General features: G+C 41.1%; 1 protein-coding gene across 5 annotated transcripts in view; it reads right to left on the bottom strand.

Annotated features, from left to right (window-relative positions):
* The window catches only part of ITPK1 (inositol-tetrakisphosphate 1-kinase), a 141,438-nt gene that overhangs the window by 101,007 nt on the left and 18,218 nt on the right, over positions 1-22,213 (bottom strand). For all 5 annotated transcript variants that reach the window (XM_053979228.1, XM_053979229.1, XM_053979224.1 and 2 more), the window contains one exon: positions 9,164-9,188. In XM_053979228.1, coding sequence (XP_053835203.1) covers positions 9,164-9,188 — 25 coding nt within the window. The remainder of the gene's footprint in view (positions 1-9,163; positions 9,189-22,213) is intronic.

Here is a 22,213-nt window from a genome sequence, read left to right as displayed (position 1 = left end):
AATTGATCAGTGAATCCTAGTAAGACACTGAAGTATCATGGATCATAAAATAACAACCAAAAAACAGTGTAAGGTAAGTCCATTGCTCAGCAATGACAGAAGCATTTTATGGTTTTGTATATAGATGTAGTTCCTGCTCTCCCACCTGTAAGCTCTGTTGTGCCAGTTTTCAAAGCAGCACCACTCTCAATTTGATCTTTTTCCTTTAAATCATGAGTGAAATGTGAGATACCTTACTGACTGGTTAGTTGACAGAATTGCCTTAGGATCCTACAAGCTGACAAGCAAACTTCAACCAAAAGTATAGCAGACAAGTTCTCTTGACAGGCTTTTATTCACCTGTAACATGGGCAACAAGTAATTCTTTTGACTCCTTTTGACAAAAATAACCTTAACATAAGAAAAGAACCATTAAAGTAAAATGTACTATGGCATCACCATTTCAGTGACGAATCTGCACACTGAAGTCAGGCTTGGGTTTGCTGTTTGTAATGCACAGCTGAGACACAGAAAGCACACCTGGATACAGAGCCTCCTGGGAACAAAATCACCCTGCTCTGTGGGCAGGTGAGCTGGAGGAGAAGCAGCAAAGCACAAACTGTGACTCCCATGAACAAAGCTGCCTCTCAGAACTGCACAAAGCTGGATGGCTTTTGTGCTTCCTCTGGCTTTGGGATTTACCCACATTCATTACTATGTCAGCAGCATAATACCTTTAAGTTTCTTCCCTGAAGAAACTGAGCAACAGAGAGACTCACAGGAACCTGCTGGAGAAAGCTTCTCTCCAGGCTCCCCCCAGTCTATGGGAATGAAGTTAACTCTTGCCCTCAACCTTCTCTTTGAAAAGAGCTTTCCAAAAGAAAGGTCTGCTTCTATCACATGCTAAGGGACTGCTCAGGGCAGATCAACACCCTTAGGCATCCAATAACTATTTCAATCCATTTATTAAGTGTGGTTACCCACCCTTGCTCCTGGCATAGCCAGTACAGAACCACACTAACCTCATTTAGAAAGCTGCAGCAGCAGTCTCCTTTGTGACAAGTCATATGAGGGAAGAGGGTTAAAAAAAAAAAAAAATTAACATACCACAGCTCTGTGACCTTATGCCAAAGAAACACACATCTGGGATAAACCACTTCTGCTTTGGAGAAACTATGCTTATAATCATCTAAATTTCACCTGGTAATCCACTGTCTTCCTCAAAATGAAATCCTAGATTCAACAATTTCCACCCTACATTATTAATTACACAGCTTTTGGTACCATGCAAAATTACCATTAGCAGTAAATTTTACAGAAAAATTGATAGTGATTAAAAATAAACTGTCAAAAATTCAGAAGTATTTTCCATCAAAAGGTATTAGAGCCACTTCCGTGGCTGACCCTTTTTCCTCTTCACCAAAAACCAAGCTATTTTCAAACCACCATAGAAATATTGCAAAGTAACAACCAAAGGCACAGAAAACTCCTACAACATATGCAAAAACCCTTTCTGTCTGATCTGTCTACATTTAGACATACAGCAAAGAGGTCTACACCTTTGCAAAAAGAAATTAAAAGAAAAACCAAGTGTATTGCTTTCACCAGAAATGCAGAGTTAAAGTGAAAAATAAATACTTATTCTAGCAAAAAACATCACCCTTAAAACACAGTGCCCCTTGGAGAGAAAAAAAAAGGGGATGGGATGGGGGCAGAAGTTCAGCTGTCCTAATTAAGTTGAAGCCACTCTTCTGTCTTCTGCTGTATTTCCATGAAGGCAGTGAGGTTCAGGCAAACATTTCCAAATTTTACTGTATCTGATTGTGCTCTGTTTTATATAGAGGCAGCTTAAGTACATGCATTAGAGGTTTCTCTAGTTTAAGGCTAAAGACCAAATACAGGAAAACCTAAGAAACTTTAGGGCTTAATGTCTTTAAGCAACAGGTTTTGTTGGAACCATTCACTCTTGCAACATGAATATGTTTATCTCCTTTAACTGTGAAGTGCCAGAAGAGCAAAGAAGCATGCAATATTTTCAGATACAATTATCTCAGGCCACGGATCAAAGGAGTAAGTCTTGCAGAAGCTGGAGAAAGAAGAGTCAACATACACTGAAAAGACTTCCTCAAGCTCCACTGATCTTCTGCAGTTCAGACCTACCAGCACCCTCACTGAGGAACACAGGCATACACACAGCCTCCTCCACTGTTCTGACAATATTCTCTCTATAAAGCTTCTGTTGGAAGCAACTAGATAAGCAACTGAGCTACAGTGGATACATGAGTCATTGCTCCTAAAAAACATCTCTGTGGAACCAAACCCCAGGACTGAAGACAAAGTTACAACTGCTGTGACAGGAATAAGCTTGCAACTCTGACAGAGCAGAGAACTGCATGATTTCACCCCCAAAACATACAAAGGATTCATCTGGGAGAGTACGGGGTCAGAGATACAGTCACCCTTGTCATGGTATCATATTAACACCCCATCCTTCCTACTCCAAGAAAAAACTTCAAAAAGGTCAAAAGAGCTACATGCATATTTGTACTTCAACACTGACTGTGCAGTTTCAGCAAAACCACAAATGAGACAGGTTGGTTTTAAAATAAGGCATTTCCTGAGTCACATGCCTCTGAACACACTCTGATACCATATCACAACACCTACATCCAGTGAGACAAGTAATTCTATTGTTTAATGCAGACTCAAAGCCAAGTCTTTGTTAGCCAATAGGCACCACTGCAATAATCATGATTCAAAAAAGCACTGTCTAATTGTCACTTTGTGCAAAGAATGGGACTGTATGCTCCAAAAAGAGTCAAATAGTTTTACAAGCCAATGTTTCTTTGAGGGTCTTTCTTTATCCATACCATTTTTTGATGAGGGATTTATGAAGCTTTGCAGTTCACAGAAATATCTGGGAAGATATATGGTAATGACAGAAAGAATATTATACACCAGTCTTCAGAAATTAACAGCCCTGCTTTCCTTCACATACTCATTTGTCTCTAAATCTATCCATTTAGATATCTGAAAGTAACTTAAATGGCATTCCACTATGTGGAATATTACCTTCATTAGGAAGCAGAATTTGCCTAAAGTGCCTGCAGTACGTGACAAAGCAAGGCAACTCCCCACTGCAATTTCAGTCCCATTACAGCCACCAAAATCTTTGGCAGAGGTCCCACAGGGACTGGATTTTCACTCAGGACTTCCCAACTCCCTGCCTTCAGCACTGTTAGGAATCACTGCCTCATCACTACATACCAAGGAGCGGGGGGAAGACAAAGGCACTTGGCAGAGCTGGCTCCATAGGCCAGAACAGTACAAGCTCCAACCTGACAGCCATTCATTATGCATTAGTTACAGATTTCTAAATCTTAGTAATGTTTTCACTCACACAGGTGCTGTCTGCAACTGACTGCAGAACCCACACCTCTCTGAGGCTACTGGGATTCACCATCAAAAGAAAGCAGTCAAACCAGTCAGCAAGAGACTCTCTCTGAGACACAAAAATTTCTTCATGGTTCTCCCTCTCCCTCACTCACTCACCAGAAGTGAAAATAAATGCAATTTGGTTTGTCTGGCTTACTCTGACTAATTTTTAGGAATAAGTGTTCGTTGTCCATTTAATCTGCTTAATCCACATGGTGAGAATGTTCCATAGTTTTGTCTTCCTTCCCTGCCCAAACAGATGTATATTTACTCTTCTTCCCTGGTGGACAAGAAACTTCCACACTGTACCAGCATGCTGATGCAATGTAAAACATCGTGTCAAAGACATCTCTCCCTGCACTGGAACCTGTGCTTCATTCCTGCTGGGCAATGCTGCTTCTCAGCTACCACAAAGGTCTCACACAGAAGGATGTGTGAGAAGGAGGGGAGGATTCTTCCTGGGATTTGTTCTTCCACACTCCTGCTGTTCCTGGGTTCAAATTAATGCACTTTTTTGAAGACCTTTCGTGTGCTTAGTACACCCTTTGTAGCACTGACACTAACAAGTATCAGGATCTTTCCAAGATATTAAGCAGTGGCCCCCTACCTTCAAACGCACGCAAAGAACCTAACACAATCCAGACTGGGAAGGGCTGGAGACCCTCTATAGCATCACTTCCAAAAATGCACTGCAGGCAAAGCAGGCTGCCATTCTCAGGAAAACATGCACTTTACTGAAGGCCTGGCATGCATGTAAAAATAAACTTTCTCCTCCCAGTACTAGAGAGCCAACTCTCCAACATCTCAACAACCTTGCTTGCTTTGGAAGCTTTCCAGTCACATCTTTCTGTATATGCTACCAAATATATATTTTACAAGCTCCTTTTCTTGGTTAGAACACCGCTGTTTCAAGCTTATTCCATTAATACTTCATGTGAAAATAAACCTTTCCTCATTTCTAGAAAACAACAGGTTCCCTGGCAACAAATAGTAGAAAGCATTGTCATTAGTATTTCACTTTGATTGAGGAATTAAATAGTGTGGAGGGCACCCTGAATTCTTCTTTGCAGGCTTCAAGAAAACCCACGTCTCAAAGGACAATCTTCTTTTCCAAAGTAAAAGATTTCAAATATCTCTATTCCCAGAAAGTTGAGGGAAAAACAAGACAGCAGTCGAGACCATTGTAACTACTACAATCAGCTGTTCCACATCAGAAAACATGCTCTCCTTCATATCCCACTGCTATTACAAAGCATGCAGTTTGAAATACAACTAATCCCAATTTTATAGCAAACTGACTAGAACATCCTTCTAAGGTAGAAGAGCATTAGTGCTCATTTGATCCAAAATCACCCACCCGAAAATAGGGAATCTTCCCTATTTTAGAATTTAAAAATGTGACCAAGAGCTCAAGGAAAGTTTGGGTGTGGAAGTGCTTGAAACAGCTTTGAAGTCACGAGAAATATGAAGGCTCCAAACTCTGTCACACAAAAACCAAACTGGCAATTTGTCAGAAGCCAAAGGGCTGCAGCTAATTATTCTGGTTTTGCATAGCTTGTGAAACAAAAATAAATGCATGTCTCTATAAGAGGTACTTGTGATGATTTCCACTTCAGTGCACATGTTTTCACTCTTACATTCTTCAAACTAAGCCAACAGATTTTTCCTGAAAAACAAGGTAGATGTTCTTTCTCTCCCTTGCCAGAGTACAGTCATAAGAAACTGGCTACTTCACTAGCTAAAGAAGAACTGACAATTTTCGATCTTAAATTTTGCCCTCCACCAATTTGAGTGATGGAAGGCTGGAAATTGAACAAGATCAGAAGCAAATTTACTTTTAAGACACTACACAAAACCCTTATTTGCTAGATGCCATTACAGAAAATAGCTTTTGTTAACAATAAACATCTCATCAACCATCCACTGCATAGCTTCGTAAGCAGTCTTCCCCTTGAAACAGTGATGAAAGTATTTATTAAGAAATGCTTCAGTTTAAGCATTTTCTGGCAAGTCACCCCAATGCCAGCACAAGAGCTGTTCTGCCTCAGCCCTGCCAGCTGCTGCCTGCCTAGCAACTGCCTGCAGGCCATGGCAGATGGGCTTTGGTCATGTCTGTCACCTGTTCAGGGCACCTCTACCCTTCTCTGGCCACCAGCTCAAGCCACGCCAGCCGAGCAGGCAGCTGTGAAGGGTGGGAAGAGCTGGTAAGAAAGGAGAAGGTATGGAACTGCCACAGGAACCACAAGAGAATTTCATTCAGAGCACTTTAAATGCAGCCCAAAGATTAAACACAGCTGAATTGGTGCTGCCTTTCACTGGAAGAGAGCCAGCAACCCCAGCCCTGCTGACCACCTTTAATTGCTCTTGCCTTCATGCCCACACAGCAGCACAAGCTAATGGCCCCACACCCCTTCCCAGACAGCTGAGGCTGAAATTCCTGCAGCACAGGTCTGCAGCACAAACCCCAACAGCACTGGGGCTGGTACTGCAACAGGTTCCCTGGGAGAAGTGGGACACATCCTTCAGTCTCTCCTCCTGCAAAACTGGAAGAAGAGTGCTTCCTTACCTTATGGTGTATGAACAAGCACCCTAATTCAAAAAGCACCCTGATACTCAAGTGATCCCTGCTTAAAAAAATAAGCAAATGCCCCATAAGGTGAAAGATGCAGCACAGTATTCTGTTAAGAGCCCATCTTGAAAAGCTAGTAAATCACTTTTTTGTTTTTTTTCTTTGTAATGTAAGCACTGGTTTGCCGCTGCCCCACTGACTTGGATTTAAGCTGCAGAAAGCAGCTAGATCCAAAACATTGCCAGATTTTAAGCATGCTTCTACTCAGAGTTCTGCCATGCCCACCGGAAAAACAGAAATGAGCTAATCCTATTCAGGCTCCCAAATGTTTGGGTGCAGGCTCAGACTCATACTGTCTTTGGGAAGTTCATAACCTTGAAAGCTTTTTATTTAATTAATCTACTGTATCATCTTCTAAGCGAGCTAGCTTGATGGATGTTACTCGGTTGTACTACATAATGTTGCACATTTCAGCTCTCGTACCTTGAGTTCACAGTGAATTCTTATTGTTAGAAATTAATCAGTGTTTCTTAAAAACCCTAATTATTTATCACCACACAAGTTGAGAGGTTTTCTGTTTGTTTTCAGTGTGATGCTTTAATTAAGGTCCTACTGCTAGATAAAGGAGAATGTCTGCTTAGCATCCCACTGCCAGTCCTGTTCTTGCTTTATTTCTCTTTGGAGGATGTGCATGTTTCCCCACTCAATAAAAACAGAAAGCTGGAACCACTCTCTCTGCTGAAAGTGGAAGTCTGAGAGAAGACAAAACACAAAACCTGAACACAAGTCATGAAATGTTAATTGCTGTCTAGCAGCAGCTCACTGAATCTGTACAGCACAATTAGCTCTAAGAAAGCAAAATAAAAGAATTTAATCTGTCTAGCCAAAGAAGAGAGGACTATCCTAAATCCTCCCTGCAGGAAGGAAACAGAAGTCACACAGGTGCTTATTTGAAGACTTCCAAGACTTCCCTTTAGTAGTAGAAAATCCTTTCCTGCTCCTGTGAAACATCTTTGGAAAAGAATAATCTGCTGTATCACAGAAGTCAGCACATACCAGTCCCTCGTGCTTTGCTCTCTAGAAGCAAGTAACTAAACCTTACCTTCCAACTCACTACTTCTTACTGGAAAGCAAGTCTACTTCAGAAAAATTCTGAATTTATGTAAAGAAGAAATTAGGTAAACATCCTGTATATCTTGGGTTTTGATTTATGTGCTTACTGTCAGATCTAAGAGCTGGTTTCTCTCTAACAGGAGCGGTTCTTTAAAGGAGAAGGGGAAGCAAATCAAAGAAATGCTGCTGCTTGACACAGGAAGACAATATTCCCTCTGTCAAATAAACCTTGTGCACCAGATGGACACCAGGACAATCCTTCATCTAGAATCAGGGTTAGGGGGATAGATCGTGTGAGGGGCCTCAAACAAAGGTTTCTAGCAGTAAGGGGTGAAGCAAGAGCCCATTTCTGATACTTTCCCTACTGGCTGAAGCACATGCATCGGGATATATGAAGCAACACACAAGTGGTAGGCAAAGGGTGATCACACACTTCTATCCATCCTGTTCCAGCAGAGCAGCAGACACCAGAGATTGAGGTATGCCTTTGGGGCACAAATTCCCAGTATAGATTAGTCTGACATCTCAACCATGCTGTCGAATTTGAGACCATAAATTATGAGACCATAAAGCATTTTTATGGGGGCAAAGTCCTGTCTAGTTCTGTCCAAATGTTTCCCAAAATGCTCTTACAATAAATAAATACTTCCCAATAATTTTGTGTCTATCTGATGACTAGCCATTAAGCTACACAAACCTGTGGAAGGACAGTAAATTTAATCCATGAGGTAAAATGGAATCTGCCCTCTGCTCAACTAATGGATGCATCACTGAATTCATCTCATATGAGCCCCTTGCTGCATAAACATACAGTGCGGGTGCAAGGCACATATAACAAATGCAGGCATTGGACTGTAATACACTGAGGTATTAATAAAATAATAATGTCCCCTAGACAGTGACACAAATATGGGCTAGCTTTCTCCCTGTGCTCCTGATCAAGCTGTGCTTTGTAAATGCTGGTTTGTTTTTATCAGTCTGGTAACACCATTATCAAAATTGATGAAAGAAACTGCCCCTTAGCTGTGAGCAATAGGAGGTACAGGAAAGGAAGATGATGCTGTAGTGGTGAAAGGTTAAATACAGCCAGTAAAGTATATGCCCTTTGTCCTTCTAACACAATGCAGTTCTCAGATGACCACCCATAACTGAAAGACATACTCTCCATTTTAACTAGCAATGAGAAGTTTTTAAGTCTTTTCTAACAGTGGATTCTTTAAAATAACATGGCCTGATTTTTCAATTTATTTTTTGTTAAGTGCTTTTCTCCTGCACCCTGCTGGTGTTGAGAAGCACCTTCTACAGGGATTTCAGAGCAAACTTAATTACCCATGGCTAACACACCATTTTCCTCCTCTCTCCTCTGTCACCTCTTTTGAGGCAGTGAGGAACTCAACACTTCAGAGTTTAAAATGAGCACCAGGTAAGTATCAGCAAGAGTAAAACCTATGACATACAGCTCTTCTAAGTACACAAAATAAGCCAGAAGAAGAGCATGCTTCCCCTTCATCTTTTAGGGCTTATAGTGCTCTATGTTACAGCTGACATGTAACGTAATTCCTTTCACAAGCTGACACCATCCTTTAAATAACATCTTGTGTGAAATATGACCATTCTGACCTGGGAAAGAACAAATGTAGCCAACACCTGAACTTATCTGTAGATGGGCCACAACTTGAAAGCACTTTAGTATCATTTCACTGCTCACTGGGTTACAAGAAAATTCCTTCTGCCATGGCTTTTTTCCTCAAAGGCAGATCCTGTTTCTGTTAATTGCATTCAGAGGATGCAATTAAAAGAGTAACATCACCTAATCAACTATCAGAACTTATTAATTGACAGACACAAGAAAAGTCTAACTGCATTCCCACTTTCACTATTGAGCTGGACTGTGTATGGGCTCAACATATGCTTCATAAAAGGGGAATCCTGTCTTTCCAAAAGCAGTATCTGTCAGAAAGAACTGAATGGAAAGAAAAATCATTAATCCCAGGTCATATTGGCATCCAAATGACAGCATTTAAAATCAGTAAGCCTTCTTTACAAGAAAATAGAGCTTTTACTCACCTGCACTACTTCTACACCTCTTTTCCTGAAAAAAAAGGAAGAAAAAAAAAAGGAAAGGTTAGTGTTGGAAATGTGGAGAAAATGTAAAAACAAAAACTAATGGAAAAGTACTGCTTCATACTAGAATGCAAACAGTAAAATTCTGCACTAATAACCTGATTCAAATTCAGGAAAGCACTTGTTCAGTTTCATTCCCCATCTAGGAAGCACTTTGGCAGATTCTGAATCATGTCCCCAGAAGTAACCCAAGATGAATACTAAGCAGCTGCAGTGCTGGGACTGATGCTCACTGTCAGGTGGGCACAGGTAGGAAGTAGTTGATATTAAGGAGGGAGCATCTCAGTTTTAATTAGATCTAGTTTGCTTTTCATTTCTCATCTGCCCTGAGAGTGCACAAATTGCACCACAGCATATTCTGCATGCTTGACAGATCTTTTCTTTTGAACCAAGCATACATGTATAAATGTCAAGGAGAATGAACCCAGCACCTGCAGCTATTTATCCTCTTATTTACAGCTTTATTCTACCCTCATCATCTTGGTACACAGGATGCTACCCTGGACTTCAGTTCAAAGACTTGCAGTCAGTCTGATTCCTTCAAGAGCACAGTTCAAATATTTGGGGTTTATCAGAAAGGACCAAGCCTTTGGCCATATGGAGAATCACTCCAGTGACCCTGAATCACCAGGAATGAGAGACTGGAGAGGCCTATGAATTATATACCAAAATGCTGAGAACTGCAATTGGTAGAACCAACTTGGGCAGATCTGTAGAGACAGTTGTCTACTCTGATGATATGAGAACTGAGATTCAGGTACATGCAGTCACACAATGCTCAGTCACTGCCTTTGACAAGTTATCAAGCAAAACAAACCATTTCTGCACTAGGCTTGAGAGCAGAACTGAATCCCTGGCACAAAGCCCAGCCACTCGTGCTCCATGCCCTCCTCCTAATACATGCAGGCTATTTAAGTAAATTAGAATCTCCTCACTTTGAAGACATAGGAAATTTAACTTAAAAATGAAAAGCCTCAGCGAGCACAAGACGGGAATCTCTCTTCCTTGTTCCCACTAGCCCCATATGTGAAAATCAAAGCCCCTTTTTTGGGGAGGTCATAGAACAGGACTGCCTAACTCTGCCCTCAATGCTTTTCTATCTAAGAGTGTCTGTGTTGTTGTCCATAGTCACAAATGCTGCACACTGCTGAATACACAATGGCTCCTCCAGTTTTCCACCCAATACAGTAGGTCTTTCTTCTGGGAGGCCATTACAAAGATGCCCAAAGGGACAGGCGATCAATCAGCATCTGTGACACAAATTGCCCCCTCTTCCACTTTACCAGTCTGGAGTCTCTGGCCTAGAAGCAGCATTCAATGCACAGATACAGGAGAGAGCCTGTTGTGAGAGCTCAGCAAGAAAATAAAAGAAAAAATGAAACCAAGCACCTCTTGCAAAGAATTTCAAAGCCCTCTTGAAGACAACAGAAGCTGTAAGTGGTGGGTGATTAATTTCCTGCCATTATGGTGTGGGAAGCACTACTGTAGATCATCACCTGAGGCTGACCAGATGCATTCTAACTCTGTGGTGAGAAGAAAATATGAATCTTGTAGAGAAAGAGTTAATAGCCAAATTATTGAAACCATGATTTTCAGAGCTAAGCAAGAAAAATAGGAAAAATTAGGTGGGGAATGCTATTTCGTAAATTAGGGCAGCAGACTACTCAGAAGCATTCCAAGTATTGTAAGCTAAAACTTAAAATAATCAAACATTTTTGCTGTGTGTGCCCTGGAGTAAACAAAACAACTCAAAACTACCATGGAAATACACCAAGCTTCAGACAAAACTGCACCACAGTCCCTGGAAGGACAGTGACTGATGGCAAAAGCTGCATTTCTTATCATGCCTACATACAAACTGAATAAGCTTTATTCTACTTTGAGGAAGATAAATATTTGTGAGCTGGATGCCAAACTCATTTGAGAGAGAATCAGACCAAATGGTTTCTGTAGTCCCCCCAAAATGAACTTTGCAAATTTTCTGGGACTTACTGAAACCAACTGCACTGTCCCAGCAGAAGGGAGGAAGCCAGAACAGCACACGGGCAGGGAGAGAAGGGGTGCCTGCTCTTAGATACAAAGCCACACATGCTTAAATAGGTACAGGAAGAAGGAAGCAATTACCAAGGCTGGCTTGTAGGCTGGTCTTCCCCTTTTCAGAGGGGAGCAGGATGTCCTTTTTGTTACCTGAAATATGAGAACCTTTTCTGCTTAAACCCAGGGGACAAGAAACCATAGAAGCATTTTGAGGACTAGTTAATTTGGAAAAAAAATCATCTACCAAAATATCATAATTTGAAAATAAGTTATTTATATAACCAGGATATCAAGCCACCATGCACCTCAGTTTTGTTATTAGCTGATTCTCTGCCCAGAAGATTTCCTAAGCCAGTGACTTCAGGCTTTTCAGCCAGGCAGGTTAGAGCAGCAGGCTCAGGGCAGCAAGATATCCCTTATGCAACCAAGCATGCAATACCATCTAACCACACCAACTGCCTTACATCACCTGGGAAAGGGTTTAGGGTCAGGGCATGGAAGGAAAGCTGATCCTATGCACAAGAAACTCCAGGACCTTTAAAAAACAGAGTAAACAGAGAGAATGAGGCAGACTGTGGGCCATAATTCCCCAACAAGGGGTTGTCTGTGCAGGATACAGTGGAGACAAGACAGTTGCTGAATGAACTGTGCTGGGAGTCTGACAGAGCCATGGACCAGTTACCACTTCTTCCTATGTGCTTTAAAAAGCCAGTAAGAAAAATACCTCCTACAACTCTTGTGTACATTCTTTTGTTTCTTTAGCAGAGGCCAGGCAGGGAGGGCCTGATTGACAGGACAGGATGGGATGACTGTTTCACCTGGTGTGCTGACCACTATTCTTGTGTCCCTCATGGTGTTGTCCATGACTTTCTAGCTCCCCATGCTGAAAGTCTGAAAGTGAGCCACTGCCTACCAGGGGAAGGGCTCCCATTCCCAGCTGCCCTAGCTGCCTCCTGACAAATCTCTTCTTCTGAGGAGAAAAGAAAGGTCATTATTAGCTGTATTTCCCTTCTGCCTCCAAAGAGGCAACTCAGCTGTGTCAAAGAGAGACTGTGTCTGTCTACTTTCATTGAATAGACATTTGAAAAATGGTCCGTTCGAAACTACATTCCCAGAGTTTGCTAATTTTAAAATACATTTAATTTCAAAGATCATCCACATGCTGCAACATTTACAGGAAAACCAGAAACATTTAAGTAACTGCTGCATTAGTCTGCAATACCAAATAAAATCCAAAAGCTTGTTCCAACTTCTTAGTTCTATACCTGAATTCAGTGAATAACTCCACTGGATAATGCAAGCCTCCCTGTATGCAACAGCAATTAAAATAATTACCATGCTAGTTGACTTCATGTTGGAATGATGTATGGATTTAAAGAAGAATTCAATATCAAGTTACTAAAAGCACATTAATCAATGTCTTGAAATTGATGTTTTACCACAGCCTCAAACTATGTAGAATAGTTTTGGGGTTGGGTTTGGGTTTTTTTAAACACTCAAAGTAAACAGTTTGGACTAATTCCCCACAGCATCGAGGATCTGAATATCATAGTGAATGATAGTTAAAAGAGAAAAAAATTACTATCAGGTTGTATATCATAGTCATGACTAAATTAACCAAATTGTTTTTCCTGTATGGTCTGAGTGGCAGATTGAAAAATGCCAAAGGGAATTTACAATTTCAAAAGCAAAAGCCAATCTTTCTATCATACATGAAATGAAGTTTATTTTCTCAGACATTACTTTGAAAATTTCCCATGTAAAGAAGTAGCAAATAATATAATAATAAGAAGAATGTATTGCTTTAATATTAAAAAGCATGTTTTCACAGAAAAGCAATACACTGGCATCAGAGGAAGTTTACAAATATGAATGCATCAGAGCAAAAACTTGTAGCCACTAAGACTTTCCACCACACTGAAAACCAGCCAATACTGGACAGCCACAACCTTGTGGACAGCCCATTTCCCCTGCTGGCATAGAGGCAGGCTCAGCTCACTTGCCTTAGCTTTTCCATCAGCAGAATACTCTGCATTTTTTTTTTTAAATTAAAGATTCGTGAGAATCCTTGCTTTTGTTACTTTTCATCACTGATGGATTCCACCTTATTGTTTATCAGGGAAGCAACTAAGCAGCAACTCCAATATTGGGGTGCTCGCTGTCCAGGGGCTCTGGCTCATAGCCACAGCCATCAGTGCACATGGATCTTACTTCAAGGCACCTGAAACATGGCAAGACTCAGCTGTAACAGGGAGACCTTTTGTGGTTTGGTTTTTCGCACACCGATTATCAAGCAGGCAATTAATCAGTTATTTTTACCAATTTATATCCAACTACACTTACCTTTTAGCAAGCTTTTCCCCACTAATCTGTATTCTGGAAAGTTTTATGTCTGAAATGGATCAAAAGTTGGCATTCAGGGGAGGGAGTACTCAATTTCCTCAGTCTGTAAAGCATCACAGATCCCAAGAAGAATGGGAATAGAGTGCACCTTTACAGTCTGGTAGGTACAGCTAATGTAGCACAGGAGAGAAAACATCCCAATTCAAACTCTAAGTGCTCTTTAGGTGGGCTGAAAAAACCTCAAGACTTTGGGCTGTCATGGAAGACCTTTCAAGTAGGATAAACTCCACAGAAGGCAGCCACATATGTGCATTTCTTCCTTGTTTGTATAAACAGGGAATGGTCCAAGTAATAGGAGCCTCCATGCATCAGACTCTACAACACCCCAAGTGATTTTCACACCGCCACCCCATTCACACATGACATTTGGTAGAACCATCTGATGTTCTCCATATCTTCAAAGCATTATATCATCCCATTTACAGCCATAAAAATGCTTCTTAAGAGTGCTGTATCAGAACAAAGTGCCCTGAAAGGGACTAGAAAATAAGAGAGGATCTTGGTAGAGCAGAAGCAGCATCACTCTAGTATTCACCTGCAGTGCCATGAATTCCCACTGCAACACACACAAACATTCACCAGCATTTCACAGTGAAGACACAGCTGGAAACCCACTAACCCTTTATCCTGAAAGAGCAATGACGAAGTGAAGCATCCAACATTAATGCTTCAGACATTCAAGTAGAAGGGTGGAAAATGCCATGAAAGAAAGAAAACAGGCACTGCAAGCAGTAACTAAAGTAAATAAACTGCCTTTAGTCACTAAATATTAAGACAAAGTTTAAGTCTGTTTAGTGAAACATTACAGGGGTCCTAATTTCAGCACTTAAAAAAAAAACACTTAGTGTGGAAATAAAATTTGTGTATCCCAAGTTATAAAAACCAAAAAGCCAGTAAATAGAAACTCAAAAGAATCTGTTTTCTTTTTAAACTAGGCATTTAAGATGGATCAGTGCTGCTGAGCTCTGCCAGACTCTTTTCTTGGAACTAGTGACCCCAGGTTCTGGGAGCCTCTACTTGCTACTTTCCCAGCAAGGATAGAAAACCTTTAACCACAGTCTTTTGAGAGAAAAAAAAAAAAAAAAAAAACCCTGAAAAATCATCAGTGGGACCGAAGGAGCAATTAACAGCTGTAGAGAAAAATTATTGAAGGCAATGAGTTATTCATCCTACCAGACATTCAGAGATGGATTTAGTACCTGATGACAATTATAAGCAATTGGGCAGGGTTCAGCCTTTAGCCATAGGGTTACCCCAGCAGACATTATCAGATCCAGTTCCCAGCTATGGCAAGCAGCCACACCACGTGATCTCTTTACAACCTTATTAAAAACTGCCTTCAAACCAAGCTGTTTTGGAACTGTATCTTTCATTACAAGACATTAATTTCCCAAAGGTCAGAGTCCTTCAAATTTGCAGGCTAAATTGCTCTAGCACCATCCTTTGGCTTCAATAAACTGCTTGCTTCCTTAAGTGCTGCAAAGAGCACACAATCCTCTCTGCTCCCAGTTCCCTTTGTCTCCTCATGACCCCAGGCACCCCAATGTTAATATGACCCTTAATATGCAGAAAGCAAACACATGACCCATCCCTTTCAAAAGTCTTTCTAAAGTCACAAGACATCAGTGATGTCTCAAAGAGACCTGAGAAGAGGCAGCAGAATCACGAGGCAGAAGACTATCCCTTCCAGGGACAGACAGACATGGTATTCATCTTTATATATAAAAAACTCTTGCTGCAGAAGCTACTAGAGGCTTCTAGAAACATATGAGCATGGTGCAAAGGTTCCTATGACTGGAGAGCTGGAATGGAGGATTCCAGCTCTTTAGAAAGGACAGGCAAGGGAGTCACCCTCTGTATGTCAATAAGCAGCTGGAGTGCAAGGAGCTCTGGCTGGGAATGGATGAGGAGCACACTGAGAGCTTATGGGTCAGGACAGGTGACACAGACCACCTGACCAGGGAGACCAAGCAGATGAGGCCCTGTGTAGACAGATAGAACAGCCTCACATTCACAACACCTGAAGCTCACAGGGGACTTCCCAGCAAGATCATGGAATAGATCCTCCTAGAAACTATACCACGACTCTTGGCAAACACAAAGTGACTGGGGACAGCTAGCATTGTGCCTGCCAGATTTGGTGGCTAAAGGAAGAGCAACTGATGTCATCGACCTGGACTTATGCAAAGCATTTGACACTGTCCCACATGACATCTTTAAACTAGAGATGTGCCTTGATGCTCTGAGAAGCTCCAGCTGCTCTCATCTTCACTGCACAAAGACCAGCAGTTTAGCATGGCCAGTGAGATGAGGCTCTGCTGGGCCCCAAGCTGGTACTGCAGGTTCTGCAGATCTCCTGCACACCATAAGGTAAAACAAATGCACACCTCCACTCTGCTAAAGCCAGTGGGTACAGAGAGAAAGGCATGTCTGCTGAGCCAGTTTTCATCTAGAAAGGGCTTTTAATCTACTAACTCTGAAACCGAAGGCTGTATATCCGCTGCAACTTTCCAAGACTTTGGCAAACAGCCTTGAATAAATGTTTTGGGAGTTTTTATAGAGGCCAGACACCCACTGAGACATGCATGAGAAATGTGCAATATGCAAAATTTTTTTCATTTCTTGGATCTCTAAAAGAGATTGGGCATTTTTTTTGGCAGAAATTACAGACGTATTTAAGTTCAGCAACTTGCCATGCAAAAATGACTATTCATCTCCAGCCAGGCTTCAAGTAAGATATATAGGTGTCTGGGGCTTTTTTCCTTATGCAAAACTTCATTATACAAACAAGAGAAAATTAGCATGTCTGCTCAATGAAGAAACCTGATTGCAACTCCTTTTTTCCTCTCCATAAGGGACTGTGTTTTGGCACTCTACAAGTCAGACACCAAGCCTCCCTTAAGTTTCATCACCTTTGAAACCTTTGTGATTTCTTGTCTTTTACACTCACCAAGTGACCACTGTTTGCATATGCAAGGAACAAATTTTCCTCTATGGACCTGGAATCAGCCATAGATTCACAGACATAAGCAGTAACAGGAACCTATGCAGAGAAGTTACTGTGGCCAGATAAACGCACTGGCACAAATAACAATCAAGTTAAAAGGACATCCATGCAAAGGTTTAGCATTCCTAGAAAGCTTTTCCCTTCAAACTCTGCATCAGTTCAGGCTCACGTAACTTACTCAGCTCCTGTTTTGTTTGTTTCTTTGAGATGCATTTCAAGCTTCAGCCTTTATTTTGGGGCACTTATGAATACAGCTGTTATTTTAAAGAGGACAGGTTGGTTAAGCCCCAAATAAAAAGCTGGCTAAAAGCAATTCAGTATCATCTGAAACTAGATTTCACCTTTATTTCACTATGCAGCTTCCCCAAACACTGTGTGAACCATATCAGTGGAAAAGAGACAAGCACTTAGAATCTGAGAAGTGTAATTCTGCAGTCTGGTACTCTATTTGAGAGGAAAATGATGTTCAGCAGAAAATGCACAGTACAAATTAAAGAAATGTGAACTGAATTGCTTTTCTTCATTTGAACAGATGCAGATGCCAATACCAATAATGGGTATTTTCCTCCACTGTAACTGATCCATCTGCTCAATTTTACATCAACATAGATCAAAGAAAAATGATTTTACTTTATTTGGAAGTCTCACTAGACAGGTTCACAATAAAATGAAAGCTTGGCTTCCAATAAGTGATGATCATACTGTTTGAAAATATTCCATTTATTGACATGTGACCAACTTCCCTGAGAAGCAATAGGATAGGGCATTTGACAGTGCTGCAGTGAAAAACCCCAACACACGCATCCTGAGCAAAAGCATTCAGGTAGGAGAACAGTTTTCCACAGATCTCATTGGATAGGGCTGCAGTTTGAGGAAGAAGGTACTACTGCCAACTTCTTAATATGAAGGCAATATAGATCATGAAGATTCACAGAACTACACCAAAAGCTTTGAGCAGGGATAGGTATAGGATCGTTATGCACAGTATCAGCCAAGGTCAGAAAGTACAAACTTGAAGTTGGACTAGAGATCAGACAGTGAGATGAAAAGTCTCCCTTGTTTGTCATAGTTTCTGCACCTGAAAAGCACAACCATAGTGTCTTCAAGAAATCTCCACCCTATCTGGTGAAAATTCCATCATGGTGACTAGACCACTTCAGAGAAGCACATCTATGTAAGTGCTATAAATACATCTATTTTATCATGCATTTTACCTACTCTAGATTACATTGATGTTTGCTGTTAGAGAAAGATTAAAATTCTCCCTATTTCTTTCAGTCCACAGGGTTCTTGCTTTAAGCAATAGCATATGTATAGGCTTGCCAGAACACCCATTTTCTTGTTTGCTTCAGTGGATTGTTAACAGTGTAGTAAGAGGAAAAAAACCAACCCTCTGAAAAATCATAAAACACAAATACTGCCTGGTCTTTATCCAAGCTGTTAGAAAAACATACACCTGTCTGAAAGGTGAAGTGAATGATAAAGACAGAAGTTCAACGCAAATCCTGTTTGCTTGCAAGAAATTTAGAGCATCCCATCTCTGTGAATCAAACATTCTTTTTCTGATCAGCTTCAGCCCTTTTGCAGGCATGGCTTTTGCCCAAGAGGTCCCTTCAGAGCTCTGCCATGAGCCAATCCCCACAGCACGTGCCTTGCTGTCTCCACACCCCTCACCTTCCATGGCACATGTTGCTGCTCCTCTGTCTCACACTGATGCTGGGCTACACACAAACACAGAGGGCCCTCTAATTAATCCTGGCCTTGTTTTTTTTTTTTTCTTGACTTAGCCTAGACAGCAGCTGTTACACCCATCGTTTCCATCAGTGACTGAACACATGTGTTTTGAGATGACAGCTTTCCCAAATATGGCCAGGGCATGCAGGAGCTGATATACAACCCCACAAATGCTATTACATTTCCTAACCAGACTCTGCTTTAACCCAGATTCAGATCCTTTGGGAGGTCTGCTACACCCTGTAACTGGGAGAGCCAGACAAATTCTTGGGCCTCCTCAGATTTTCTAGAAGCTGCCTCAAGAAGCTAAATCCTACCTCATACCTGAGCTCTGTTACTCATATCCTACTTCTCCCTCTCAGAAAAAAAGCCTTAGGCCTACAGTTCAGCTGCATCTTTTACATTTGCTTCCCTTTATGGACTTCTCTAGATTCTCTGGTACCTGCCCCTCCCCACTACAAGACTGCTGTGATCACAACATGCCAATGACTTTAAAAGATAACCTAAATTCCTCTTACAGGAAAAGGAAAAGCTGCATTTCTATTCTAATCTACCAAATTACCATTGTCCTTATCACTTAGGGGGTGGACATATAAACAGCTGATCCAGCTTTTGAGAGGGATTTGCAGAGGCAGTCACACAAAGGCACAGTAGCAGTTAGCTGTTTTTCTCTGGGTTATATTTGTTCATCTCTGCCCTGAAACTCACCCTTCAATCCCAATAATTGGCAGCAACTAATTAGAAGGAAAAATACAAGTAGTTTATTCAATGTTTGATTACATGTTTGATTACACATGATCACAGACCCAATCTCCCTTGGACAAGCATAGTCATTTTCTCTTGCTCACTTCTTTTGTTTGTAGACACAAGAAATAAGCATTGTGGAGACGCTGTTGTACCATGCACCAGGATTTCAAGCCTATAGGTGACTGCACAACACAAGGCAAGGAGAAGCTGCCCACTCATCTCTTGTTTCAGACTGATTTCCACGTTGCTCTTTATTGGATGCACACTGCAGCACCCCATGTCCTCTCTTTAGGGTTTTCACAGTCAACAGTGTTATATACAGGATCGGCTCAAAGATACTGCCAGAGTTACATCACAGGTTAATTGGAGATACAATCAACATAAAGGAAAAGAACTTGTTACAAGTTTTAAACTGTTGTAATTCCAAAACATATATAAAAACTTGAAAAATCACTACACATAAAAATCTGCATTATATAACAGCTTCTAATGATGTCAAAAATTCTGAATGTCTTAGAGCTTTGAACTAAAAGTAATATATTACTTTTGTTCATCCCATTTACTGTTACTTAAGTTATCAAGTAACAGTTTAATTAAAGTTACTGAACTATATTATACTACTAAAATTTGAAAATGTACACATTTAGCTCCAAATCTCTTAGTAAATAAAAAAAAACACTCAGAAACTTTTCATGAATTCTTATTTGTGAGGACAAAAGAAAATCCTTGAACAAGTGTCTCCTTTTACACTCTACTAGCACATCTATCTGCAACAGCAGCAGGATTTCTTATTCCATGAAGTCTTTTTCCCTGGCAGCATGTTTTCACAGCTCCTTGCACATCAGAGCCCCGCAGTCAGCTGTGTTTCATGGCGAAGGAGGCTGCTCCACACCCAGCTTTACATAACCCCCTTGCACACAGTTGCTCAGCCTTGCTGACTTCACTCTTGCACTGGGTGGGTATTATCTGCCTAGATGCCCAGGCAGGGTTTTGTTCTTGGTCAGCACACAGTCCAAGGTGCCTAACACACAGGCATCACCTTAAATAAGGGCAAAAGCTAATCCAATTTAGCAAAAACCATTCCTCTTCAAAATCATCCCAGTTGACCATAATATTGTCATGATGGCTATAAAGTAAGAATCAAAACCTTGCAAAAGTTGCACTTAAGAGATTGCAAACTGTCATATTATTTGGACTACTCCCTCACATCTCAATGAAACACCACATCACCCCTAATTATCTTCTCTTGTTTCCTGATAAAATTTTAAAAATTGCCAGGATACTTACATTTTTGCAAGAGTAATTTGAACACCTGCATTTTTCCCTCCATCTAAATTCTAGCATCAACATCCAAGTTGCATAAAAAGATCTTCCTCCAGCCTGGCCTGTGTGTCCACTTCCCCACCACTGCCCCAAGGCAGACACCAGCCAAACATCCCCCAATCCCACAAACAGCTCTCAGACCTGGAAGGCTGCAGACCAGGCAGCACAGCTGACAACAGCCCACCAGGGCAGTCCAACAGCACCATAGCCAGCCTTCACTTTGCAGCAGGACCCTCTTCTCTTAAAGCCAGGCCTTGAGAGACCAGCTCCAGTGTAAAGTACTAAAGTGCAAATTTTCTGAACTGACAAAAGCACTGACCTACATATTGGTCAGACATAATACCTACAGCTCCAATTACTAATTTCCAATGGAGTTTACAGCAGCAGCCAAGTGCTCCAGGGCAATTTCAAACCACAGACCCTGCTTACAGAAGTATACTACAGCTTCATTTATGTCCCTGTCTGTCTTCAGCATATTCAGTCAGAAATGACACTGGAAAAAAGATCATTTAATTATGATGCCAATCTTTTCATATTATGATGTTCACTGTAGAAAAATACTAGTGAAGTCACACCTAGACATTTTACAGAATATTTTCCCTGGTGAAAATTAACTTCTCTACTCACATCACTACTGAAAAAAAAAAAAAAAAAGCCTAGAGACAAACAATTGGGAAATGAAATAAAAAAATGTAAAACTGCATTTTTTTGCCATTTAAGGCTATGAACTGAGAAAGAACAAATAAGCCTTTATGAAAACAAAAGAGAATTTTAATATTGTTAAAAGCAGGAATATTTCTCTTTTTCAAGTAATTCTCTGCAAAATATGCCACAATAACTAAGGCCCTAGCCCACAAAGTCTTGCATCCTATCTTACACTAAACTGCTTACAGATGAATCCAAAGATAACCTCTGTGCTACACTTGCCATTAAATTTCTCCCTCTGCTCATACACAAGAGAGAACTGGAGGGAACATAACACCAAAGAGCAAGTTTCTTTCCATTTCTTCCTGAAAGTTTACCACTTCCTCAGCATTAGGCTTGCTCAAGAACTAATGTCTCTATTTACCTACAGCCATGCAGTTCTTGTGCTGTAATTTAATGGCACCAAGCCAAACATCACTGGTCTTGCACCTTTCTAGTAGTGTAAGTAGGCAGGGCATGCTTATGCTGTCAAGTACCAAACACCTCCACTGATGATGAACATGCTCAGAAAATACAGGCAACCAAAGCTGTGGATGTGAAGTTTGCCATTACAGACACTTCACACACATAACAGGAGTTTGTATTCCTTCTATAAACCCAGATAAAAAGGTATTTTTAAAAAGCTAAAGTTAGAATCCAGTTTTTCAGTGGAAAGGTTTTACATGAAATGGGTTTTAAAACTGTAGCCTCTGAGGAGGATGTACAGAGTCCCAGCAGTGTCTCAATCAAAACCCATTCCAGGGACTGTAACCTCTGCCTCCCATGATGTCCCTCACTTTTACTGATGGTGCTGTTTACTCTCTCAACCACCTCACTACTCTCACCTGGATCACACCAAGGTTTCCACTAGCTGCATCCCACAGGCTCAACAGTTACCCTGGCTATGTCTGTATGTCCCTCCAAAGGCCCACCTATCCTATACTCCACACAAAAGGAAGGAACTCCTCTTGAGTCCTTCCATGTTCATCCTGCAGTACCCACTGCCTTCATCTGCTGTTACTAGAAACCCTGACTGTGACACCTGCGCATTCTGGGAC

This window comes from Vidua macroura, chromosome 6, assembly GCF_024509145.1.
Source record: "Vidua macroura isolate BioBank_ID:100142 chromosome 6, ASM2450914v1, whole genome shotgun sequence".
Classification (NCBI taxonomy): Eukaryota; Metazoa; Chordata; class Aves; order Passeriformes; family Viduidae; genus Vidua; species Vidua macroura.
Note: the sequence above shows the minus strand (reverse complement) of the source record. Positions and strands in the feature narration are given on the sequence as shown.